Source organism: Sceloporus occidentalis, unplaced genomic scaffold (assembly GCF_023333645.1).
Source record: "Sceloporus occidentalis isolate IW3139 unplaced genomic scaffold, rSceOcc1.0.p SCAF_1, whole genome shotgun sequence".
NCBI lineage: Eukaryota > Metazoa > Chordata > Lepidosauria > Squamata > Phrynosomatidae > Sceloporus > Sceloporus occidentalis.
In genome coordinates this window covers 160781391-160803817 of record NW_028316981.1, presented here as the reverse complement: position 1 = coordinate 160803817, position 22427 = coordinate 160781391, and the positions used below count along the sequence as shown (strand labels likewise).

The 22427-nt window shown below is 43.6% G+C and overlaps 1 protein-coding gene across 1 annotated transcript in view; it reads left to right on the top strand.

The window, feature by feature from the left end:
- The first annotated feature begins 6166 nt into the window (after positions 1 to 6166).
- Positions 6167 to 22427, top strand: part of ANKRD52 (ankyrin repeat domain 52) — an 81814-nt gene continuing 65553 nt past the window's right edge. The window contains exons 1-2 of the mRNA XM_089479330.1: positions 6167 to 6237; positions 12609 to 12692. Of these exons, the coding sequence (XP_089335456.1) occupies positions 6211 to 6237; positions 12609 to 12692 (111 nt within the window). The 5' untranslated portion in view covers positions 6167 to 6210. The remainder of the gene's footprint in view (positions 6238 to 12608; positions 12693 to 22427) is intronic.

Below are 22427 nucleotides of genomic sequence, written 5' to 3'. Positions count from 1 at the left end.
GTTACCTACTACAGTCGGCCCTTCATATACACTGATTTTTTATACACGGATTCAAGCATACACGGTTTGAAAATATTTCAAAAAAGTATAAATTTACCTTGATTTTCCATTTTTTATAAGGGACACCATTTTGCTATGTCATTATATTTAATGGGACTTGAGCATACACGGATTTTGTTATACATGGGGGATCTTGGAACCAAACCCCAGCGTATAAGAAGGGTCCACTGTACTGCTATGTGTTTACAGCATCCCTCACTTTATATACTCTTTGGACATTCAACATGATATTCTCTTTCTAATTTCATCTACAGCTAGAGAGAGCTGAGGGTGCTCACTTAATGGCCTTGAATGGATGGCACTGTCTGTCTGAGTGGGAGATGAAGGTAAGAGCTTTGCACTTTGCATTTGGCCAAAAAAGGAGAAGGAATGACATGACAGTCCTTCACCACTTACCCAAGAGTACACCCCATAGAATCCAGCAGTATTTATTTCAGGTAAAGCACCGTGTTATGAATTTTGCAGCTACTTGCTAATAAACTGTCTTTGGAACTGCAGTTGTTTTCAGCGCAGCCTAAAGCTGCCACTAAATTATATTATTGCTATATATGAAAATATTATAAATATAATATGAAAATACCAGCATTATAAAGATATAAATTCCAAAAAGCAAGCCTTGATTTTGGCATTTGATATAAGGCACCCCAGGCTCTGTGCATAAGGTGTATACGAGGCAGATAAGAAATTTGTTGTGTTTAGACTTGGGTCCAGTCTCCAAGATCTCATTAAGTATATGCAAATATTCAAAAATCTGGTCCCAAGCATTTTGGATAAGTGAGACTCACCCTGTCCGCTATTACCCAAATATGACTGTGATGCCCAGCTTTCTAGTTGTAAAGAGTTTAGCAGTAGAACCTATGCAGCCTAATTCGGTGCATGTTTGTTCAAAGTTTGTCTTTAACAATAGGCAATAAAAGAACATATTAATAGGCCTACATGGTTATTTATTGCTTTCAGGCCTACACTTCAAGTGATCATATCTGAACTGAACACAACAGGGCTTCTTCATCTGAGTAGACACACAAAACCTCAGGCTTTGAACATTGCTTAGTTTCACTGCTGTCTGCTGAGCTTTTGGGACAATTTCTGCTCTGATACCATACACAGGTAACACAAGTGCCTAATCAGAATTAACCAATGCACACTGAATATCACACTACACTTTTATAGCACTATAATTCCACTTTAATTGCTATGGCCACCTCCTGGGGGAAACCTGGAATTGGCTGTTTAGGAAGGGGCATTTAGAAGCCTCAACTAAAAGAGCTCTTAGGCTTCCCTGAACTACAAACCCCAGAATTCTACAGGAGGCAGCTGTAGCAGTTAGTGGAATCATAGCGCTATAAAAGTGTGGTGTGATATTGGCAATGTCAACAATACCATACTTCAAGAACTGCTAAAGACATGCATACCCACTTGTATGATTATGACTTTTGTGTTCAGTTAAAAATCTTTGCATTTTAGGATCTTTTCTAGTTCTTTCATAGCTGCCCTCCTCGTTCCTAACCTTCTTCTGATTTCTTGACTGCAGTCACTGCTCCAATCTATGTTTGATCCTATGTATGAGCACACTTTTACTATTTCTGTTTCTTCATACATATTCCACATGCACATATACACACATCCATATACACACACACACACAGAGACATACATGGTTGTTGTGTACCTTCAAGTTGATTCCGACTTATGGAGATCCTATAATGGGGTTTCCTTAGCAAGTTCCTTCAGAGGGGGTTTGTCATTGCCTCTCAGGCTGAGAGAGTGTGACTCTCCCAGGGTCACCCAGTGGATTTATATGGTTGAATTGGCATTTGAAGCTTGGTCTCTCACTATGCCATGTGGTCTCTCTCTCTCTCTCTCTCTCTCACACACACACACACACACGTATATATGTAAAATGATCTTGTAGTGCCTTTGAGACTAACTGGAAGAAAGAAGGTGGTAGCTTGAGTTAATGTAGACTTCAGTCTCTTTCCTCAGATGCTGTCTTTGAATTCTATACACACACACACTTATACATACATAGGCTGTCCATATTTCTTTGAGAGAAAAAGGGGACATTGGGATGACAAAAACAGAACAGGGATGTGTAATATTCCATACTAATGAAAAAGTAAGATGATAACAAAAGTTTTACTACATGAGCCTTTTGAGCTAACAATTATTATTGAGTGACAGAACTCATACAAATATTTAGGAATACATAGGTCCAAAATACAATGCAGAAATAATCCAGTTTGAGACCACTTTAACTGCACTGCTCAGTGCTAGGGAATTCTGGGAACTGTAGTTTATTGTGGCACTAGAGCTCTCTGACAGAGAAGACTAAATGTTTCCCAAAATTACAGTTCCCAGTATTCCCCAGCACTAAGCCAACACAGTTAAAGCAGTCTCAAACAGGATTATTTCTGCAGTGTGTTTTGGGCCTAAGGCTGTCATACTTTGAATAAATCACCAGAAGGCACAACTGATTGGAAAAAGCAATAATGCTAGGGAAGGTGGAGGGAAGCAGAAAGAGAGGAAGGCCTCATGCTAGATGGATGAACTCTATAAAAGAGGTCACAGGTATGCATTTGCAGGAACTGATCAGGGCAGTGGAGGCCAGGGAATCTTGGAGATGTCTCATCCACAGCGTTGTCACGACTTGAGGTTGACTTGAAGGAAGGTAACAACAACAACAACAAATATGTATGTGTATCTGTGTATGTATATATGTATGTGTGTGTATATATATATATTTGTGTATATATATGTGTATGCATATATGTGTGTGCTTGTGTGTATGTTTCGCTGTATATATGTGGAGATGGAGGTGGATGGGTGTGTATGTGTATATATGTGTGTGGGTGGGTGTTATATATGTATGTGTATCTGTGTATACATACATATACATCTATATATACATACACACACATACATACCCATATGTATGTCTGTCTCTGTATACAGACATATATAATATATATACACACACATACAAACATATACATATATACATATATAGACACACACAGAGTGGCAGAATGGCACTCACTCACACACACATCCCATGAGGAAAGACTTCTTTCACACTTAGGTGCTGCTGTCACTTATTTTTCCATTATTGGGTTCATTCATGCTGATATTGGAGGAGAGCGGGCTCCTTGGAGCTCCCTCTGAGCAGTTTTCAAAACCCCTTTGGAGCCATCACTACACAGTTGGAGAATGGAGGCAAAAGAGAAGTGGGTGGCATGTCTTTAGCAATTCCTAATGTATGGTATTGTTGACACTGTCAATATTGCATTACACTTTTGTAGCACTATGATTCCACTTTAACTACTATGGCTGCCTCCTGTGGAATTCTGGGGTTTGTAGTTCAGGGAAGCATAAGAGCTCTTTTGGTTGAGGCTTCTAAATGCCCCTCCCTAAACAGCAAATCCCAGGATTCCACAGGAGGTGGCCATAGTAATTAAAGTGGAATTAGAGTGCTATAAAAGTGTAGTGTGATATTCAGTGTGCATTGGTTAATTCAGATTAGGTCCATATGATAACCACCTAGGGTGAGGGGGGCTTCCCAGCAGACAATGGATCATTAATTAAATAGACCACCCTGAGGCCTTGCCATTCAACAACAGAACAATACACAGATTAACATGTAAATGGCTTCCTTTCAGCCAACAGTACATATACCCCACTCTCTTCCATGCCAGCATTCTTTGAAGATGCCAGCCACAATGGCTGGCAAAACGTCAAGAATAAACTCTTCTAGAACATGGCCTCAGAGCCTGAAAAAAACCACAAAAAGTATAGATGCCGGCCGTGAAAGCCTTCGACTTCACACCAGTTTAAGACTGTTTTAACTGCCCTGGGTCAATGCTACAGAATCCTGGGAATTGTAGTTTATTGTGGCACCAGACCTCTCTGACAGAAAAGGCTAAATGTCTCACAGAACTACAGTTCCCAGAATTTCCTAGCATTGAGCCAGGGCAGTTAAAGCAGTCTCAACCTGGATTATTTCAGCAGTGTGGATTAGACCATAGAGAGGGGACTGGATTTCACCAATATGGTACCCTGGATATTCCTCCCATGAAGTAAACTTACACAGCAAATTCCGGTCTTTCAGCACCTTATCACAAGACTTCTCACACTCCATGACACAATTTATTTTTGTTTTGAAAGCCACAATTTTAAACAAGAATTTTCAAACCCTTTTTGCAAAATAACAGGGAATTTTCCTTTGAAAACAGGCCAAAATTGACACCGATATTAAAACGATGGGGAAACTGTACCATTTAAAACAGTACATGTGGTCAGCCTATACACACACACAGATCCAAAACACAGAGCAGAAATAATCCAGTTTGAGACTGCTTTAACAGTCCTGGGCTCAATGCTGGGGAATCCTGGGCTTTGCAGTTTTGTGAGATATTTAGCTTTCCCTGTAGAGAGAGCTCTGGGGTCAAAAACAAACTCCAAATCCCAGGATTCCACAGTGTGGCACGCTGGCAGTTAAAGTGGTGTCAAATGGCATTAATTCTGCAGTGTGGATGAGGAAATGAGGCCCTCTCAGAATCAGAGAAGTTTCGTGATAAGGGGCTGAAGGTCCAGAATTTGCTGCGTTAAGGTTACTTCTTTGGAGAAATACTCAGCCCTCCTCTATGCTCCAAAACACACTGCAAAAATAATACAGTCTGAGACCATTTATCTGCCCCTAGCTCAATGCTATGGAATTCTGGGAGCTGTAGTTTTGTGACAGAATTCAAAGCTATAGCGTTAGTCTGTAGAATCAGTGTGTAGAGAGATCTTGTAGCACCTTTGAGACTTTTGATAGATTGCCGCACTACACTGTTATAGTGCTGTTATTCCACTTTAACTGCTCTGGCTGCCTCCTCCTGTTGCATTTTGGGATTTGCAGTTGAGGGAGGAGGAGGCATGTAGAATCCTCAGCCAGAGAGCTTTTAGGCCTCACTGAACTACAAGCCCCAGAATGCAACAGGAGGCAGCCAGGGCAGTAAAAGTGGAATAGCAGTACTATAAGAGGGTAGTGCGGTGATCTGTTTTGTGAAAGAAAGTAGTCTTTGTAGGACTGCTATTCCACTTTTACTGCTCCTGCTGTAAAAGTGGAATAGCAGCGCTATAAGAGCGTAGTGCGGTAATCTAGCTAAAGTCTCAAAGATGCTACAAGAAGATTTCTCTCGCTATACAAGCAGTCCCCAAACTGTGCCCTTTAAGGGGATTTTGGACTCCAGCTCCCCGAATGCTTGACTGTTGGCCAACATGGCCCAGGCTTCTGGGAACTGAAGTCCAAAAAAATCTCTCTTAAAGGACCCCCAGTTTGGGGATCACTGGCCTAGATAGTGTAGTTTTGTGATGGGACATTGAGCCTTGTCTGCCAGAGAGGGAGAGCGAGCTGTGGCGCCACAACAAACTACAGCCCTCAGGGTTCCTGAGCACTGAGCCAGGGCAGTTCCAGCGGTCTCAAAGTGGGTTGTTCCTGAAGCGTGTTTTGTACCTAAGTAAGGTCCAAAACACACTGCAGATTCAACAATCCAGTTTGAGACCGCTTGAACTGTCCTGGCTCAGTGCTCAGGAGCCCTGTAGTTTCTTGTAGCACCACAGCTACCTCTCTCTCTCTCTCTCTCTGAGAAGGCTAAAAAAGAGATCTTTTTGGACTCCATCTCCCAGAAGCCTGGGCCATGTTGGCCAACAGCCCGGGATTCTGGGAGCTGGAGTCCAAAATCCCGTTAAAGGGCTGAGTGGGCTTATTTCTGCAGTGTGTGTGGTTTGGGCCTGGCAGAGTGCTGAGGAGTGGCGCCTGAGAGAGGCCTCCTCCTCCTCTTCCTCTGAGGGCCTGGCGGAGGGTGTGGGTGCGAGGGCGGCCCAGCAGGGGCCGCTGTTCCTCCCTCCCTCCCTCCCTCCGCCGGTGCCGCTGCCGCCGCCGCTGCTGCTGGCGCTGCTCCTTGGCTGCGTTGGGCGGGATCAGGGCCTCCTATTCCTATTCTCCCTCCTCCTCCTCTTCCTCTCCTTCCTCCAGCCCTCCTCCTCCTCTTGATCCCCGCCGCAGGAGCCTGGGGTGCCGCCGCCGAAGCGCGCTCGATGCCGGGAGCTGGGAGGAGGCGGCGGCGCTGGTGCTGCTGCTGCTGAGCGAAGGGGGCGCCCCGCCCGGAGATGGGGATCCTCAGTATCACGGACCAGGTACGCCAGGGAAGGAAGGAAGGAGGGAAGGAGGGAAAGAAGGAAGGCAGGCAGGCAGGCAGGCAGGCAGGCAGGCGGGCAGGCGCTCCTCCTCCTCCTGCCCCTGCCGCCTGCCCTTCCCTCCGCCCGGCCGCGCCCGCCACGCCAGACCGGGGATGCGCGGCCTAGTGCGGAGCCGCCCACTTCGCTCGGCGGGAAACGCCTGGGAGCTTTCCCCCGCAGACCCCGCGCCCAGAGGAGGAAGGAGGAGGCCTCCGTTAATGAAGGCGCTCCCCAGGAGGCCCTGCTTCAACGCAGCCGCCTCTTCCCCGCCTTGCCTTCCAGCCCGGCCCTGGTTCCCTTCCTCTCGGGGAGACCCGGCCTCGCTCCACGCGGCAGGAATGGCCCCGCGCTTGAGACGGCTGCTGTGGAATCCTGGGATGGATGGGGAGGCGAGACGCCTTACAGAACTCCAGAGCCAGGGGAGGAGTCCGTGGCGCGGGCCCCGGAGCGAGGGTCGAGCGGCGCCGGGCAACTGGGGGGTTCCTGCGGTGCGGAGGCAGCCTGGAGCAGGAGCAGAGCAGGGGGCTTGGCTTGGCTTGGCTTGGCTTGGCTTGGGGGATATGTATATATGATTTTTACCAAGTGCACTTTCTCCTTTTTGAATGCTTATTTATATGTGTGTGTGTCTATATATATAGATATAGATATAGGGTCAGAGGGGGCTTCTTTTCCACCAACACCATTGAAACAGGAGAAATTGCACTTGGTAAAAGTCTCTCCCTCCAGGCAAAGGCAGATCCCGTTAAAGAACCTTTTAAGCAACACTTGTTCCAAACGCACTGCAGAAATAATCCAGGTTGAGGCTGCTTTCACTGCCTTGGCTCGGGGCTCGGGAATCCTGGGCATTGCTATTGTGGCCCCAGAGCTCTGGAACCGAGAAGGAAGGCTCCCTGCCTCCCCAAAGTCCAGCCCCTGGGCTGGGTCTCCCTAGCATGGAGCCAGGGCGGCTAAGGCGGTCTCAAACTGGATGGTCTCTGCAGTGTTTTGGATCCTTATTTCTTGGGCCTCCTCTGCTCCTGATCTGCTGCTGAGGCTGCCTGGCCCCCAGATTGCTACCTCCTTTCCCCCTCTTGTTGGAGATGAGTGCCCTCAAACTGACCCCAGCCCATGGCGACCCTGGGGATGAGGAGGCCTTTCCAAGGCCCCCTGCCTTGAATCCCTGCTCAGTCTGCAGGGCAAGGCCTGGGTCCTCTCGGACTGAGTGGTTTCCCTCGCTTTCCACTGCCCTCTATCTAGTGGTTAGGAACCAAGTCCTAGTAACTGATTACCTTGCCTTGAGCCCTAAGGACAGGTGGGAAAGAAATGATAATAATAATATTAATTACTATTATTATTCCAGAGAGAGAGTTCAGGCTTGATAATAATAACAACAATATTTATTAATAGCCCACCTCTCCCCGGAGGATCGGGGCAGGTTACAATAAAAATAAAACATAGTAAAATAATAACACAACTCCTAATCCACAATTTAAAATACAACAGCATAAAAACCAGTTATTAAAATGGCAATAAAAATTACAATAAAGTGTAATCCCCCCTGCAATGAGGCGGTTTAAGGGAGAGTCAGAGAAGGGATAGTTGTAGGATAGCCCTGTTCTAAGACCCATTTGTTTGTCTTCTCTGCATCCTCATTATTTACACATACCAAAATATGTGCAGATGGACCAAGCCTGGCATTTCCCCAAAATACAGTTCTCAAAATAAGAACCTTTTAGAGGCAATTTTTTTCATGGCCAAGTGTGTTGTCAGATGTATGTGACATGTCAGGTTGGATTCATGCCAATGGGCAAGTAAAATTTTGCATAGCCTATTCTGTTTTTGTTTACAAACAGAATATTAAAATTGGCAAGGGAGTGGCTTATATCCTGGTCTCTCCACAACCTTTGTTTGTGTGTGTATCATACCCATTCATTTCAAGCTATTTAATCTGGGGACTAGTAATTGGCCCCCCTAACATGCCAAGGACTGGTCTCCTATTTGTGTACACTGGCTGCAGTTGTTCAGGTTTTTTTTCCTGGTAACTTAGCAGGAACTGGCAGCCACTGGCTTATGGACTGGCACCACTCCATGTACCACCACATTGAGCAGCACTTCACTATCCATTTTGCATCCTTCTAGTTGGAAACTACTTGAAGGCGCATAACAACAGCAAAGTACAAGGGTGGGAAAAGTGTGGCCTTTCAGAAGTCATTGGACTACAACTCCAGTAGACCCAGCCTGCAGTGCCATTGGTTGAGGAATGATGGGAATTGCAGCCCATCTACAGCTGGAGGGTTGCACAATTCTGATCTCTGTTCTAGTAGTGCTGGTTGGTCTTTTGTGTGACTTTTTCATAGCCTGCTTACATTTTCTGGCTTTTTGCTTATTTCCTGTGAGCTTATTAAGGTTTGGGCTGTTCCTCATTGGTTCCCGTTCTGTGCATTTAGCTGGAATTGTTTTTTTAATTTAATTTTATACTCTTTTTTCGAAGACTAAAAATAGTTCTTCGGCCTGTTTTCATCCCCTTGGTCTTGATTATACTGCTGCATTAAATGCAATCTACGATGTAATTTATAGGATGGAAGTGATACTCTGAGGTTGTGACTGGATGTTCCTGTAACATAGCTTGTCTTTCTTACTGTAGAAGGTAGTTACAGTTTGGGTGAATAAACTCATGGATGGGTGCCCAGTTTTCCGTTCTTCCAAGTACCATACATGTGTTTATTCTTTTAATATCATATACACCTGTAAGAATTCACTATTCTCACCTCTTTGTTTACAGGCTTTTGGTACTTGACCAATGCAGTTTCATTTCAGTGTCTGAATTTGAAATTGTTTAGTTCAGCTAGACTACATTATTTTTGTTGATATAATGTCTCTCAGGATTGTGATGACCCATCATCAGCATCATCATCCAGGTTTTTCCTGGCTTGCCTTTGGTTTGTTTTTGACCACACTTGCTTGGATGGTGGCCCATAGAGATGGCTCTTTTCCTCACACCAGCCATTTTTATAGAGCAATTGTTAGAAACCTGTGCAAATGCATAAACAGGTGCATTGTTGCCTCCATCTCTTGCAGGTGGAAGGAAGAAATCGAAGTGTAGGAGAGAGTAATAATCAGCTGTATAGCATATTTAATTGCTGAGTATGTAGAAATAAATCTCATTTATGTCAGTTCTATGAGATAAATTATTATTGCTCAGGGCTGGAAAAATCCCAACTTTCTGATAGTCTGGGCATGAAATTTTATATGGCTGGAATTATTTTTCCCTATTCAGGCCATTTTGGCTGGTTGATCAAATTTGAAACTGGCTCTTTAGAACTTTTAGCATTTTTCAAGCCTCCATAATCTGCCTGTTCATTTACAGGGAAGGCTGTTAGATTTTCAGTGTCCAGTACTTAGATATTCATGAGACACACAGATTTGATGTGGGCTTTTGTAATCAGAGCATCTTGTGAACATTGTGTGGGTGTGTCCTACTAATTTTTTAAGGAGCTAGGCAACACTAGATTGTAAGGGTATGGTGATCTTCTAGGAAGATCCTCTCTTTAAGGAAGGGATGCCTACTTTATTCCATGGGGATGATTCATTCCTCCCCCTTCGTGTTTCTTTCCTTCTGCTGCTTTATCCAAGAACTTAAGTAAACCAGTGGTTGTGCACTGTTGCTCTCTTCAAGTTGTTTCTGACTTATAGGAACCCTAGAACCCCTATCATGGGGTTTTCTTGGCAAAATTTGATCAGAGGAGGTTTGCCACTGTCTTCCTCAAAGGCTGAGAGAGTGTGACTTATCCAAGGTCACCAAAGAGGATTCCATGGCTGAGTGGAGATTCAAGCTCTGATCTTCAGAGTCCAAGTCCAACACTCAGACCACTACATCATTCTGTTTCCAAATCAGGGGTTAGCTGGACCAAAAGGCTTCTGTGGAAAGAGAAGCAGAGACAGACAGCTTTCTTGCAAAAGATGAGCTGAGCAGATGCTGTCGGCCTTAGTTCTGCCTGGTACTAGTCTATATTCATGTATGCAGGAAGACTCATAAGGGCAGTGGGTACTACCCTCTGCTGTATTTTCTTTTCTCTCATGGGACTGCAGTTTAGAGCTGTGCCAAAAGGATAAGGGGTCTGTCTTGCTGTTTTATTCCTGTTAAATATATGCCTCGAACTCTAGAGCTCTCAACAATAACTCTTAAGTCTTACAAGTCTTATGTGTTGAGTATTGTGCTTGTATCAAGAAAGGCTTGGTAGAGCTATGCAGTCAAAATGAATTTGCTTTCTGATCATTGTACACATAAATAAACAGCAGGATTGTGATATGTGTTGTTGTGGTGCTGGTTGGTGGTAAAAGATGTAGCTACTGATGAATTAACCAAATGGACATTGTATTCCTATGGTACTGTGCTTCATTCCCAAATAACTGAGTATTTTAGTCATCTTTTAATCTAAGCCATCTCTGTCAATTTTCCAGGCTTAGGTGTGAAGAAAAGGATTCTTTGAAGTACTGCTGTGGCAGACTTACAATTTTGGTGGTTGTTCCCTGATGCTCTTTTGCCTGAGGGCAAGCGGGTAGTCTAATGGTAGTACATAAGATTTGAGTCTGGGTTCAAGCTGCATCTCAGCCATAGGATCTCTGTGTGAACTTAGACCAGATGTGACTCTTTAGCCTCTTTTACACCTTTATAGAATCAGTCTAGTCATTATCTATTTGTCTTGCTGCATTGTCAAGAGCAAGCATGAGAGAGAAAAAAGAAGCCATTTACTATCTTGATTTGTTTCTGCCAAACAATAGACAGTAATATAAATGAAATAAAATAATATATATATCTCTATCTATCTATCTATCTATCTATCTATCTATGGAATATAGAGGCTTTCCTTTCTTGGGTATGTTGATCAGATCTAGTTAATATAAAACATTTCCGTGTAGTATAATATATTTGAGTTATGTTCTAGGAAGCAACTTGTTTAAATGTGAATAAATGTGAGTATGGCTTCTGACTGTTTCCAGAAGTGTTTTGATTGTTCAGTCTATATTTAAAATACATACCCACTGTTATAGGTAACTTTTCCCATTAAGAATCACCTGAACCTCAATATGTGACACCCAGGCCTCTAAAGACATTCTCAATGGATTGTCTCTAAAAAAGAAAGTGAGAGTTAACTTTGGGCCTGAGGCTGGTGGGTGCTTTTTCTCCCTTCCACCATAAAGAGAGTCTTATGGGAGATTCAGGTGTTGCACATATATAGCTGTGTATTCTTCTGCACCTGTATAACTCTGCCACCTGCTGATCTTCCCAAGTTGGGAATGCCGACCAGTGCACTGATTGGAAGGCCTTGCTTTCTCGTCTATGGTACATTATGGTAAGTCCCTCCAGTAGTTTATGTATCAAAAGTAGTGCAGAGGGCTTTGGGAAGGTTGAATGGGCTTACAGGGATGTACAGAAGTGGTTCTACAAATGTTGTGCATGTAAGAACCTTTGTGAAGGTCTCTGCCAAGCTTGACATACATAAAATAAGTAGAGTCCTTCAGACCTTACATTTTGGGTTCATGATTTAGAATAAGATTTCTTGAAATCTTGGAAACATGACTTTGGCGCTGTACAGACCGGCGCTTTGCGCCAGCCTGCACGCATACTACGGTTGCCTTGGGGTGTCCTTTCCAGACACCCCACAACTCTAGTACGTTGTAATGGCGGCGCCCATTCTACATGGGTGCCGCCATTACGACATCATGGCCGCGCCGCCTCCAAATGACGCAGCGTGGACATGATGTCCTGGTGCCGCGGAAGGTGCCTGTGGCGCCCTTTCCACGGCGCCAGAAGGAGCTCTGTTTTGGAGCTCCTTCCTAGGTTTGTGTTGCTGGCGCAGCCTTTACACAGCTGCGCCAGGGACACAAAGGAGAATGGGGCCAAGGGGCTTGAAGCCCCAAAGACACCCCTTTCCAGGTCACGGGGAAGCGGCCTTTTGCCGCTTCCCCGTGGCCTGGAAAAGCAGCAGATCGGGGCCTCAGGGCTGCCGCTGTGGCAGCTGAGGCCCCGATCTGTCAGGGAAAGGGGCAGGTGCAGGCCTCCCCAAAGGGGCGGTCTGTACACCGTCTTTGTCACATTCTGCGACACAGAATAAGAGTCTCTCCAGATTATCTACCTGGAGTAAGGTGGTTCTCTGTACCTTGTCTATCTTCTGCAACCCTGATCCTTCCAGATGTTTTGGACTACAACTTTCATGAGACCCAGCCAATATAGTCAGTGGTCAGGGATTATGAAAGTTGTAGGTCAAAGCATACTGCATTATGGTACAGTATCTGTAGCTCACTGCTTTCTGCTTATTTACAGTGATTTTTCCTTTTCTTCTCTATAGCCTCCTCTGGTCCAAGCCATCTTTAACCGTGATATAGAGGAGGTACGGTCACTGCTGAGTCAGAAGGAGAATATCAATGTATTGGTAAGTATTGAGTAATAATTTTTCTTCCTCCTGCAATTCTGTTTCTCTTGGCCTTGCATGAAGGCTGCATTTCCCAAAACGTTACACTGCTTTCCTAGCTTCTGGCCATGTGGGGTGGTCTCTCCCCACAGTGTGAGTAGAACAGGAAAGGCTGGCATTAGGTCTTTTGACATTTATTTGTTATATGGTCAACATCCACTTGCAGTATGTTACTTTTAGTGTCTCTCCTTAAAAAATGAAAGTAAAAACACTTGCAAACTCAAATGTTTGTTTAACTATTTCTCTATTTGTATCTGACCATTATGGTACAGAACTTGAGTATTGGTTTTGGATAAACCTGACTTCAGAATTCAGCTTTGACATGCTTTTAGTTGGCTTCTTTCAGTGTGGTTTGATCTTTTGTCCTCTTCTCCCAATTTGTGGAATGGGAATGCTAGTAGACATAATGTTGTTCTAGAAGGAGAATGAAGTTCATGAACTACTTTGCATGTCCAGAATTGATATATACAATATCATTAAAAAATGTTGACTTTGTTGGGACTTGACTGTACCATATGTGGTGGTCTTGCTGTACAGATCAGTGGGTGGCACTGGCATCAGCTGTTGTCTTTGAAACTGAGTATGTTCTGGATTACGTTTGTGGTCTTTGAGTGAGAACAGAATGTGTTAACAGTGGCTTTAAAAAAAGAAAATCTTGTTATTGTATCACCCACAAGTCAGTAATAGGCTGTTTGTTTCATTTTTGTTCATTCAGGATAGGCATATGTACAGTATGCCTTGTACATCCCCTAAGTTGCACACTTAGTGGTAAGGCTTAATGCTATTATGAACTCATTTGGTATGAGAGTTGGGGAGGGGCAGAAGAACCTTTCAATGCTTGGAATGAACCAGAAGCTCTGACACTTAAAAATGAATGTGAGCTGTCTCCCTGACAGGAGAATTTGTTGGTAGCAGCCAAATCTTTGGAGCCAGCATGGTGTAGTGTTTTGAGTGTTGGATTATGGCTCTGGAGACCAGGGTTTGAATCCTAGCTTGGCCATGTAAATACACTGGGTGACCTTGGGCAAGTCACACCCTCTCAGCCTCAGAAGATGGCAATGGCAAACACCCTGTGAAGAAATTTGCCAAGTTGGAAATGACTTGAAGGCACACAGCAACAAGAAGGAAGCCTAAACATAGAAAAGTGGTCAATCCAACAGCTTGGAATGTGGTTGATCACATGAGCAGCTCTCATACATATATTTGTAGAATATCTCCAGTAGAGTATGGAGATAGTTAATGTCTTTGATTTAAAGGGACACAATAACAGCAAAACCATCACAAAGACTTCCTCTGCACTGATTCAGTTCCGTTTGGGACATCAGCGTTTGAAAACGTTCTGACATTTGGAGAGAATCTCTTTGGAAAAGATATTCAGGTATTTTGCCATTACAAAAAGGTGGACCAAAGTATTTGCAATAGTGTCATTTTAATAATAATAATAATAATAATAATAATAATAATAATAATATATATATATATATATCCCGCTTATTCCAAGGATCAAAGCAGGATTACATCATTAAAATAATACAATACAGTACAAGCAATCAATAAAATACTAATACTGAATTACATATTCATATTAGTTCTTTAACATATCCAATTGTCCAATCATATACTATCATAATTAGGGTGGAGCCTTAAACATCGTCTCTATACAAAATCCGATGGATAAGCCCGCCGGAAGAGATCCGTCTTAAGTGCCTTCTTAAAGACATCTAAGGTGGTAATAAGACAGATCTTTTCTGATAGGCCACTCCGTAATTTAGGGGCTGCGGCAGTAAATGCTCTATGGGAAGTTGTGGTTAATCGAGTATTACAGTATTCCAACAAATTCTTCCCAGATGTTCTAAGTGTGTGGGGCAGATTATGTAGGGAGAGGCGTTCCCACAAGTAACTCGGGCCCAAGCCATGTAGGGCTTTAAAGGTAGTAACCAACATCTTGTATTGCGCCCGGAAACTAATTGGCAGCCAGTGAAGAGATTTCAGCACTGGTGTTATGTAGTTACACCTAGATGTACCGGTGATTAATCTGGCTGCTGCATTTTGAATCAGTTGAAGCTTCTGAACTTGGTACAAGGGTAGCCCCAAGTAGAGCGCATTACAGAAATCTAAATGAGAGATTACCACTGCATGTACCACTGCTTCAAAGTCCTTTTGGTCCAGGTAGGGGCGCAGTTGGCATATCAACCGAAGTTGGTACCAAGCATTCCTGGCCATCGCATCTACTTGAGATGACAACTGTAGTGATGAGTCCAGGAGTGTGACCCTGTCCAGGACAGATTGACAAATCTCCTTCCCCGGACTTGCAAGTACAGTGCGCCCTTTTTTTACGTGGGGGATCCGTTCCACCCCCCCGTGTATGCTTGAGCCCCATTGAAGGTAATGAGGCTTGTGCATGGCGCAGCGGTGTGCGTGGGCGCGTGACCCATTGCTTTCAATGGGACATGGTGCCCCTTGTGCCCTGCGTGCTCCCGCGCGGCTTTCAGCATATGCTGAAAGCTGCGTATAGTGTGTCCGCGTATGACGCAGGTGCACTGTACCTCCGTTTTCTCTGGATTCAACTTGAGCTTGCTTTCCCTCATCTAGCCCATTATTGACCCAAGACAGGCATCTAGAGGGGAGGTGCCATCCTTAGTTACTGTAGCAGTCAGAGACATAGAGAAGTAGATCTGGGTGTAATCGGCACACTGATAACACCACGTCCCATGTCTCCAGATGATCTCGCCCAGCGGCTTTTATGATAAAGGATGTTTAGAAGAACGGATACATAGTTTTTTGTGGGCATATGATTGCCTTTTGTTAGGGACAAATACGTTAGCAGATGGGTGTAAACCTTTGAAAAAAGGTGGTTGCACTAGGAACTACAGGGTTTAACTCCTGAAGTGTAAGCAACCAAGTGAAAAAATTGGCACCTGTTAAACCTTGCAGGCTAATGAGAACAACCTTTTTTAAGGCATGTCTCTAATAGTCATGGAACAGACTGCTGCTTATTAAAATAGAAGCCAGTGATTTACAAGGGTAAGATTTTCTCGTCCAATTCTTAGTTGTAAAGGGGCAAATCAGCTTTCCCCTGCAGGTCACAGTGTGCCACATCCAGATAGTAGATTCACCGTATGACACAGTCAGCCAAGCAGATATACCCAGGTAATTAAACATATGAGCAGAGGAACCAACCTACTTGCTTCCAATGATAGTAAAGTGTTCCATACATTTTGAATAAGATCATATTTTTTTTGTTGAAGTTGACTGTGATGGTGAAAGTGAAGCCAGGCTTTAAAGCTTTGTAGTGCTTGTCTCCAGAGATAAATGACAGAATTTCAGAGGTACATGCCTGTTACTCACCTGTTACTTATAAAAGTTAAAATTATTTATAGGTGGGTGGGCAGGTGAAATAACACAGGCAGTTAGGTCAGTGGTTCTCAACGTTTGGGCCACCAGATGTTTTGGACTTCAATTCCCAGAAGTCCCAGTCAGTATGCTCCTTGTTCAGGAATTCTGGGAGTTGAAGTCTCAAAAATCTAGAGGACCAAAGGTTGAGAACCACTCAGTTAGGTGTTGTGTGGAACCAGAGGTTAGTTGGGTGGGAATATGATTTTGGAAGAGCAGCGTCGTGGGTGACTTGGTTGTTGTTGTTGCTGTGTACTTTTAAGTTAATTTTGACCTAGGTTAACTGTACCATGGAGTTTTCTTGGCAAGATTTGTTTAGAGGGGATTTATTTTTGCTTCCTCTGAGACTGAGAGAGTGCGACTTTTCCAAGGTCACTTAGTACGTTTCCATGGCTGAGCGGGGGTTTGAAGACCATGGTTGAGTGGGCATTCGAATTTGTAATCCAGCACTCAAACCACTAAATTATGCTATAGGAGCATGGGAAAAAGTATTTGAAAAATGAATTTTAATTTGTACACTGAACAATATTTTGTAACAAATTATATACAATTCAGCATAAGATGAAAAGCAGAAAAAATGGAAAATGCATTAATCAAATGTAGTGAGAGACTGTCTCATGCTCACTATGTACAAATTCCAGATTAACCTCCCCATCCACTGATATTGATAGTTCCTATCTTCCCTACAAAAGATATCTTGCCACAAGTACTTCTATTTTTAATTAATTTAACCAGATTTTATAGTGTTGTTGTTTCTATTTTTATATGTTTTAAGGTAGGGAGGGAGGTTAGGGGTAGGGGATTATGTAGATTTGGTTTTTATGTATTATGTACTCATTGTTACTTTGAGATATTGCAACCTGTCTTGATCTCTAGGGAGAGGCAGGATATAAATAAATAATAATAATAATAATTATTATTATTATTACAAATACATTTTTTGTACCTCTTAAACTTACATGTTTATCATTGTTATTGTTGTTCCAACTCATGATGACCCTTCTTGGCAAGATTTCTTCAGAGGGAGTTTGCCATTGGCATCCCTGAGCTTGAGAGGGTATGATTTGCCAAAGTCACCCTGTGGGTTTGCATGGCCAAGCTGGGGTTTGAACCCTGGTTTTCAGAGTCATAGTCAATGCTGAAACCACTACACCCCATTCACTCTCTTCCCTTATCATTATTAAATGATTCGTATTATCCTGTTTTCTTATAACAAAGATTTTGTGGCTGAAATTTATTGGGCTGATTTGTGAAATAAAACTAGTGTTCCCCCTCTTTCCCCAGTTCCTTTTATCCACCGAGCTAGCAGCTTTGAAGGAACGTCTCTTGTGGAATCGTTCACATACTAACTAAAGTCTTTTGACCACACATTGTCTGGCCGTTCTTAATGTATTTTGATTTGGAAGATTGTTTGCTCATCACCTGACTTGGATTACTTGACTTTGATTTTGCTGTACAGTCTGATAGACCTCCAACGCGATTTGAAATGGCTTCTCAGTCTCTTTAAAGAAACGTGTTAAATGTGGGGGCAAGATCCCTGGGCAGGACCCCACAATACATGTCTTCTGCCTTGGAGAGGGTCACAAAATCCAGTCTTGTGTTCTCTTTAAACCTTTGACTTCCCAAGCCTGTAAAATCAAGACTCCAGGTTTGAGGTCGTCCTTTATCAACAGGTCCTGGTCCCTGCTACTACTTCAGTTTCTCCAGCTGCCGTGACTTCTCTACTTTTGGCTTCTGATAAACCCAAGGAAAAGGGACAAGGCACAGAAAGGCTTCCAAGGATAAAAAGAGAAGTCTAGAAAGGCCGCTAGGTCTAATTGAGACCGAAGCCCTGACAGATCTAAAAAAGCCTCCAAGCGCAAGCATGCTGAGGACAAGGGTTCTTCTCTCATGTGGGAGAAAGCTCCATGTGGGAGAAACTCCCAACTGCTCAGCCTCTAAGCAAGCTCATTCCATCTGCCCTCACGGGATTAAGCAAGCAGGCCAGCTAAGTCCTCAAAAACGCCTTCTGCAGCCCTTGGTTCCAACCCCGAAAGGGCCCAAAAGGCACAGTTCGAGACACCAACCACTTTTCTCACTCCTCAGACCCAAATTACAGTGGAACCTTATTATACGCGGGGGATCCGTTCTGGATCCCTCTGCGTATAAAAAAATCCGCCTATGCTCGAGCCCCATTGTTTCCGTTCAATTGAATGGGACACGCCGCCCCTTCTGCCCCGCGTGCGCTGGCGGCTTTGAGCGCCTATGCTCAAGACCGCCTATAAAAAGACCGCGTATGCGGAGGCGCCACTGTACTCTGATGACGGATACTTCCCTGGAGGAGTGGGGCGCCCATGCTTCTAGCCTCATGGTTAAGGACAAGTGGGTCTGCTCAGGAGAAAGGCTTACACATCAATGCCCTCAAAACGCTTGCTGTAGAGAAAGCTCTTCGGGCCTTCGAAATCCTCCTTCAGAACAAGATGGTACTTCTTTTGACAGACATCACTGGCATGCACTACCTCAACAAACAAAGAGGGACACGATCCCGGACGCTCCTTGACATCACCCTCTTTATCTGGGACTAGTGCATCCTGAAGAGGATTACCCTGCAAGCCGTCCACCTCCCTGGAGAGGAAACAACCTAGCAGGTGAACTGAGCAGAGCCTCCCATTCATGCCACAAAATGGTGCAGGACTTGTTTCTAAAGTGGAACACCCCCACTATCGACTTGTTTGCCACTCATCTCAATGCTCATTGTCAACTGTTCTGTTCCAAGACCCGATCCCCATGCTTCCGAGGGGATGCATTCCTGTTCGAGTGGTCAGAAAAGATGCTGTATGCCTTTCCTCCATTCCCATTCATCTCCAAAGTCATTGCAAAGATGAGAATGGACCACTCCCAACGCCATCCTCATCACTCTGTGGTGGCCGAGACAGCCTTGGTTCGCTCCTCTCCTCCCTGATCTCCTGACTCTCCAGGACGGCCGGGTTTGACATCCAGACATCGATTCTCATCCCCTGGTGGCTAGGAGAATCCATCCCTAGAGTCTTTGCCTGACTTGGTACAGACCATGATCATGGCGGTCCACAAGCCTTCCACTATGAAATCCTATCTACTTAAATGGAGCAAATTTTTGGACTTCTTGACTTCCAAGGACCTTTCTCCATCCTGAGCCCGGGTCCCTGAGGTCTTGCAATTCCTAATGACTCTGGCGGACTCTGGCCTCTGCCTCTCTTTTTTGAAGTGCTTCCCTGCCGCCATATGCTCTCACTACCAATTTGATGGTTGACCCTCCTTTTTCAAGGATCCTATTGTTAAGAAGTTCCATAAAGGCTTTAATAACTTGCACCCACCATCTTCAGTACTGACCCCGTCATGGAGCCTTGATAACATGCTTATTTTCCTTTCCACAAAGCCTTTCAAACCCATGGCCACTACAGATATGAGATTGCTGACTTGGAAAACCATATTCTTAGTGGCTATTACATCGGTTCGGCATGCAAGTGAACTTTGTGCCCTCAGGTTGACCAACTTTACCTTTGCTTTCACAAGGACAAGGTAGTGCTCCGTCCTGGTATTACCTTTCTACCTAAAGTGGTATCGTCTTTCCATCTCAATCATGACATTGTGTTGCCCTCTCTGGCCCCGAACCCGACTACTGACACTGAACACCAACTGCACACCCTTGATGTTCACTGGGCTTTGGCTTTTTATGAGGATAGGACTTTGGGTTCAAGACATTGTGAAAGACTGTTTGTCTACTATTCGGACCCAAAGAAAGATCTCCCTGTTTCCACCCAGAGATTTTTGAAATGGATACCTGCCACTATCCACTTGTGCTATGGATTGTCTGGAAAGACTCTTCTAGCTCAGGTATGGGCCCACTCCACTAGGGCGGTAGTGATATCCTCTGATTTTCTGAGTGGACTGCCTCTAGAGGATGTCTGTAGAGCTGCTGTCTGGTACCAGCCATTGACTTTTATTAATTATTAATGGTTGGACACCAGAGCCAGGCAGGACGCAGCTTTGGAAGGGCAGTGTTGCTTTCTGGTTTCCGTTGAAGTTATTATTATGTAAACTCTACTCACTGTTATGATAGTTTTAAGAAAGACAGATTCACATTTAATTGAACTCAATGTACAGTTTATTGAACGTTTATTGAGATTACAGATTTATTTTCATACTTATGATTGAGAGTTTGCAGTAAAAGCTTTGTGGTTGTGTACATATACACTCTCTGCATATTTTTTTATGGGTTCATGACACTCCCTCCTCCACTGACTGAAGCTTGTCAGTCTAATCCATTTGTGTGATTTGCAGAGACCACAAAGAAGGAGGACATGTTGTTTATCTATAACTAGTTCTTCGAGTGGCCATCAGCAGATTCACACAAATCTTGCCCATCCTTCCCCTCAGTTGTGTCCTGCTCTTATTCTTCCTATCACTGCTATGTGGCGTACTTTATGGAACTGGGGAAAGAATGGGAATGCTAGGGGCTTTATAAGGGTAGGTGGAGCTACCGCCAAAGAGTTGCAAATTGAGTTTTGCCTAGTAACTCCAGAAGTTTTCGAGCTTTACTGCGCAGTTGCAGAATAACCCATTTGTGTGATTTTGCAGATGAACACTTGAAGAACTACGGTTAGAGGTAAAAAAACCTGTCCGTCTGTAGCACAGGTGTTGTTACAGCAAGAATACTTCAGGTTGAATTTTAAAAGCTATCCTCTGGTCTTGCATTTTCACTGTGTGTGTGAGCGAGAGAGAGACTGAGAGATTGAGAGTGTTTGTGTGTGCACCGGAGAAAAGCTAATGCCTAAGAAAATAATTAGCAAAGTAAATGGCGAAGAATGGATTGATTTGTCTGTGGTGATTCATGTTATTCTGAATAGATTGTTGTGAGTCTTAAAAATGAAACTAAGTTCAGTCTGATTGCTTTGAATTCAGCTTTCTTGTTCTTCTTCACTGACTTGTATTTTTCAACAAATAATCTGTGTCTCAGTAATCTTTAGTCCACTTCTCTTTACCATTTTACCAGTTTTGTTGTCTGATTGCAGAGCATTGTTATTCCTCTCAGCACTGAGTGTCACAGACTTGGCACCGAACCCAAAAGCCAGATACAGTGGGCCTAGTATCTGCTGTGGTTTGGTTCAAGGACCCTTCGGGGATACCAAAATCCATGGATGCTCAAGTCCCATTATATACAGTGACATAGTAAAATTATGTCCCTTATGTAAAATGGCAAAATCAACACTCAAAATCAAAAATCAAGATGTGGATGGTTGAGTCTGTGGATGCAGAATCTATGGATATAGAGGGTCGATTATATTGGTTAATCCAATTCAAGTTGTAAGTGGTGCTTTCTGGCTCTTAATAGCCTTCAGCAATGAGTTCAGTTTTCATGCCTTACCAGAGTTACTTAGATTGCTCTTAGGTTTTGATTGTTGCTGGCATGAAGTTTAAAAGCAAGCTGAATGGCAAGATCCATGTAATGCTTCCAGAGCAACATCACACAGCATTTGTTTTTCAGAATGTCCTTTCTTTTAAGTGTCTTGAATGCTTTGTCAGTGCTCATTTAACCTTTCAGCCTGGTTCTTGGTGCTTATCTGCTTTGCTGTAAACACTTTGATCCAGAGGGTCAGTGGCTTTCAGAATAATTTGGGATAGCTTGTGGGCTGTCATTTAGAAATCTAGCATTTTGTTTTCTGTGGAAAATACTTAAGCTTCTAGCCCCAATTTCTGTAATGTAATATTTTTGGAGGGTATGAAGTTACGGAGAAAAATTATTGCACAGTGGCCTGACTCTTATTGTTAGTCCTGATTATTATGGAATTTACCTATGTCTTGATTCACTGTTCATCAATTGATTTAATGAATCTCCTGTAATGGGGAGTAACCAATAGGATTTAGGTCACTATGATGGCATAGGATCACCTTTGGTTTCTATTGCAGCAAGCTGCACTGTCCTAAGTTGTACACATCTGCTCAGTGCAGCTGTGAACGTGTGCTCAGAAGGAAGTCCCAGGAGTATCAGTGGGTCTTACTTTCAGATGTGTTATCTTACTATTAAGATCTTATATGTACTATAAAGATCTTAATGTTCCTTAGTTGGACCGATGAAAAGATGAAACAGACACATTATAGTAGTAAAAAAAAGTTTTATTATCTGGCAAATCTCATCACCTAGAAACCTAATTTATATATTAGGTTTCTAGTCTCATATTTTAGAGGGCATACAATCTCACATAACATACGTAACTGAAAGGAAAGGAAAATGGATATTGAGTTACACATTCATGGTGCTATTGAGGAGTTCACTGTTTCATCACC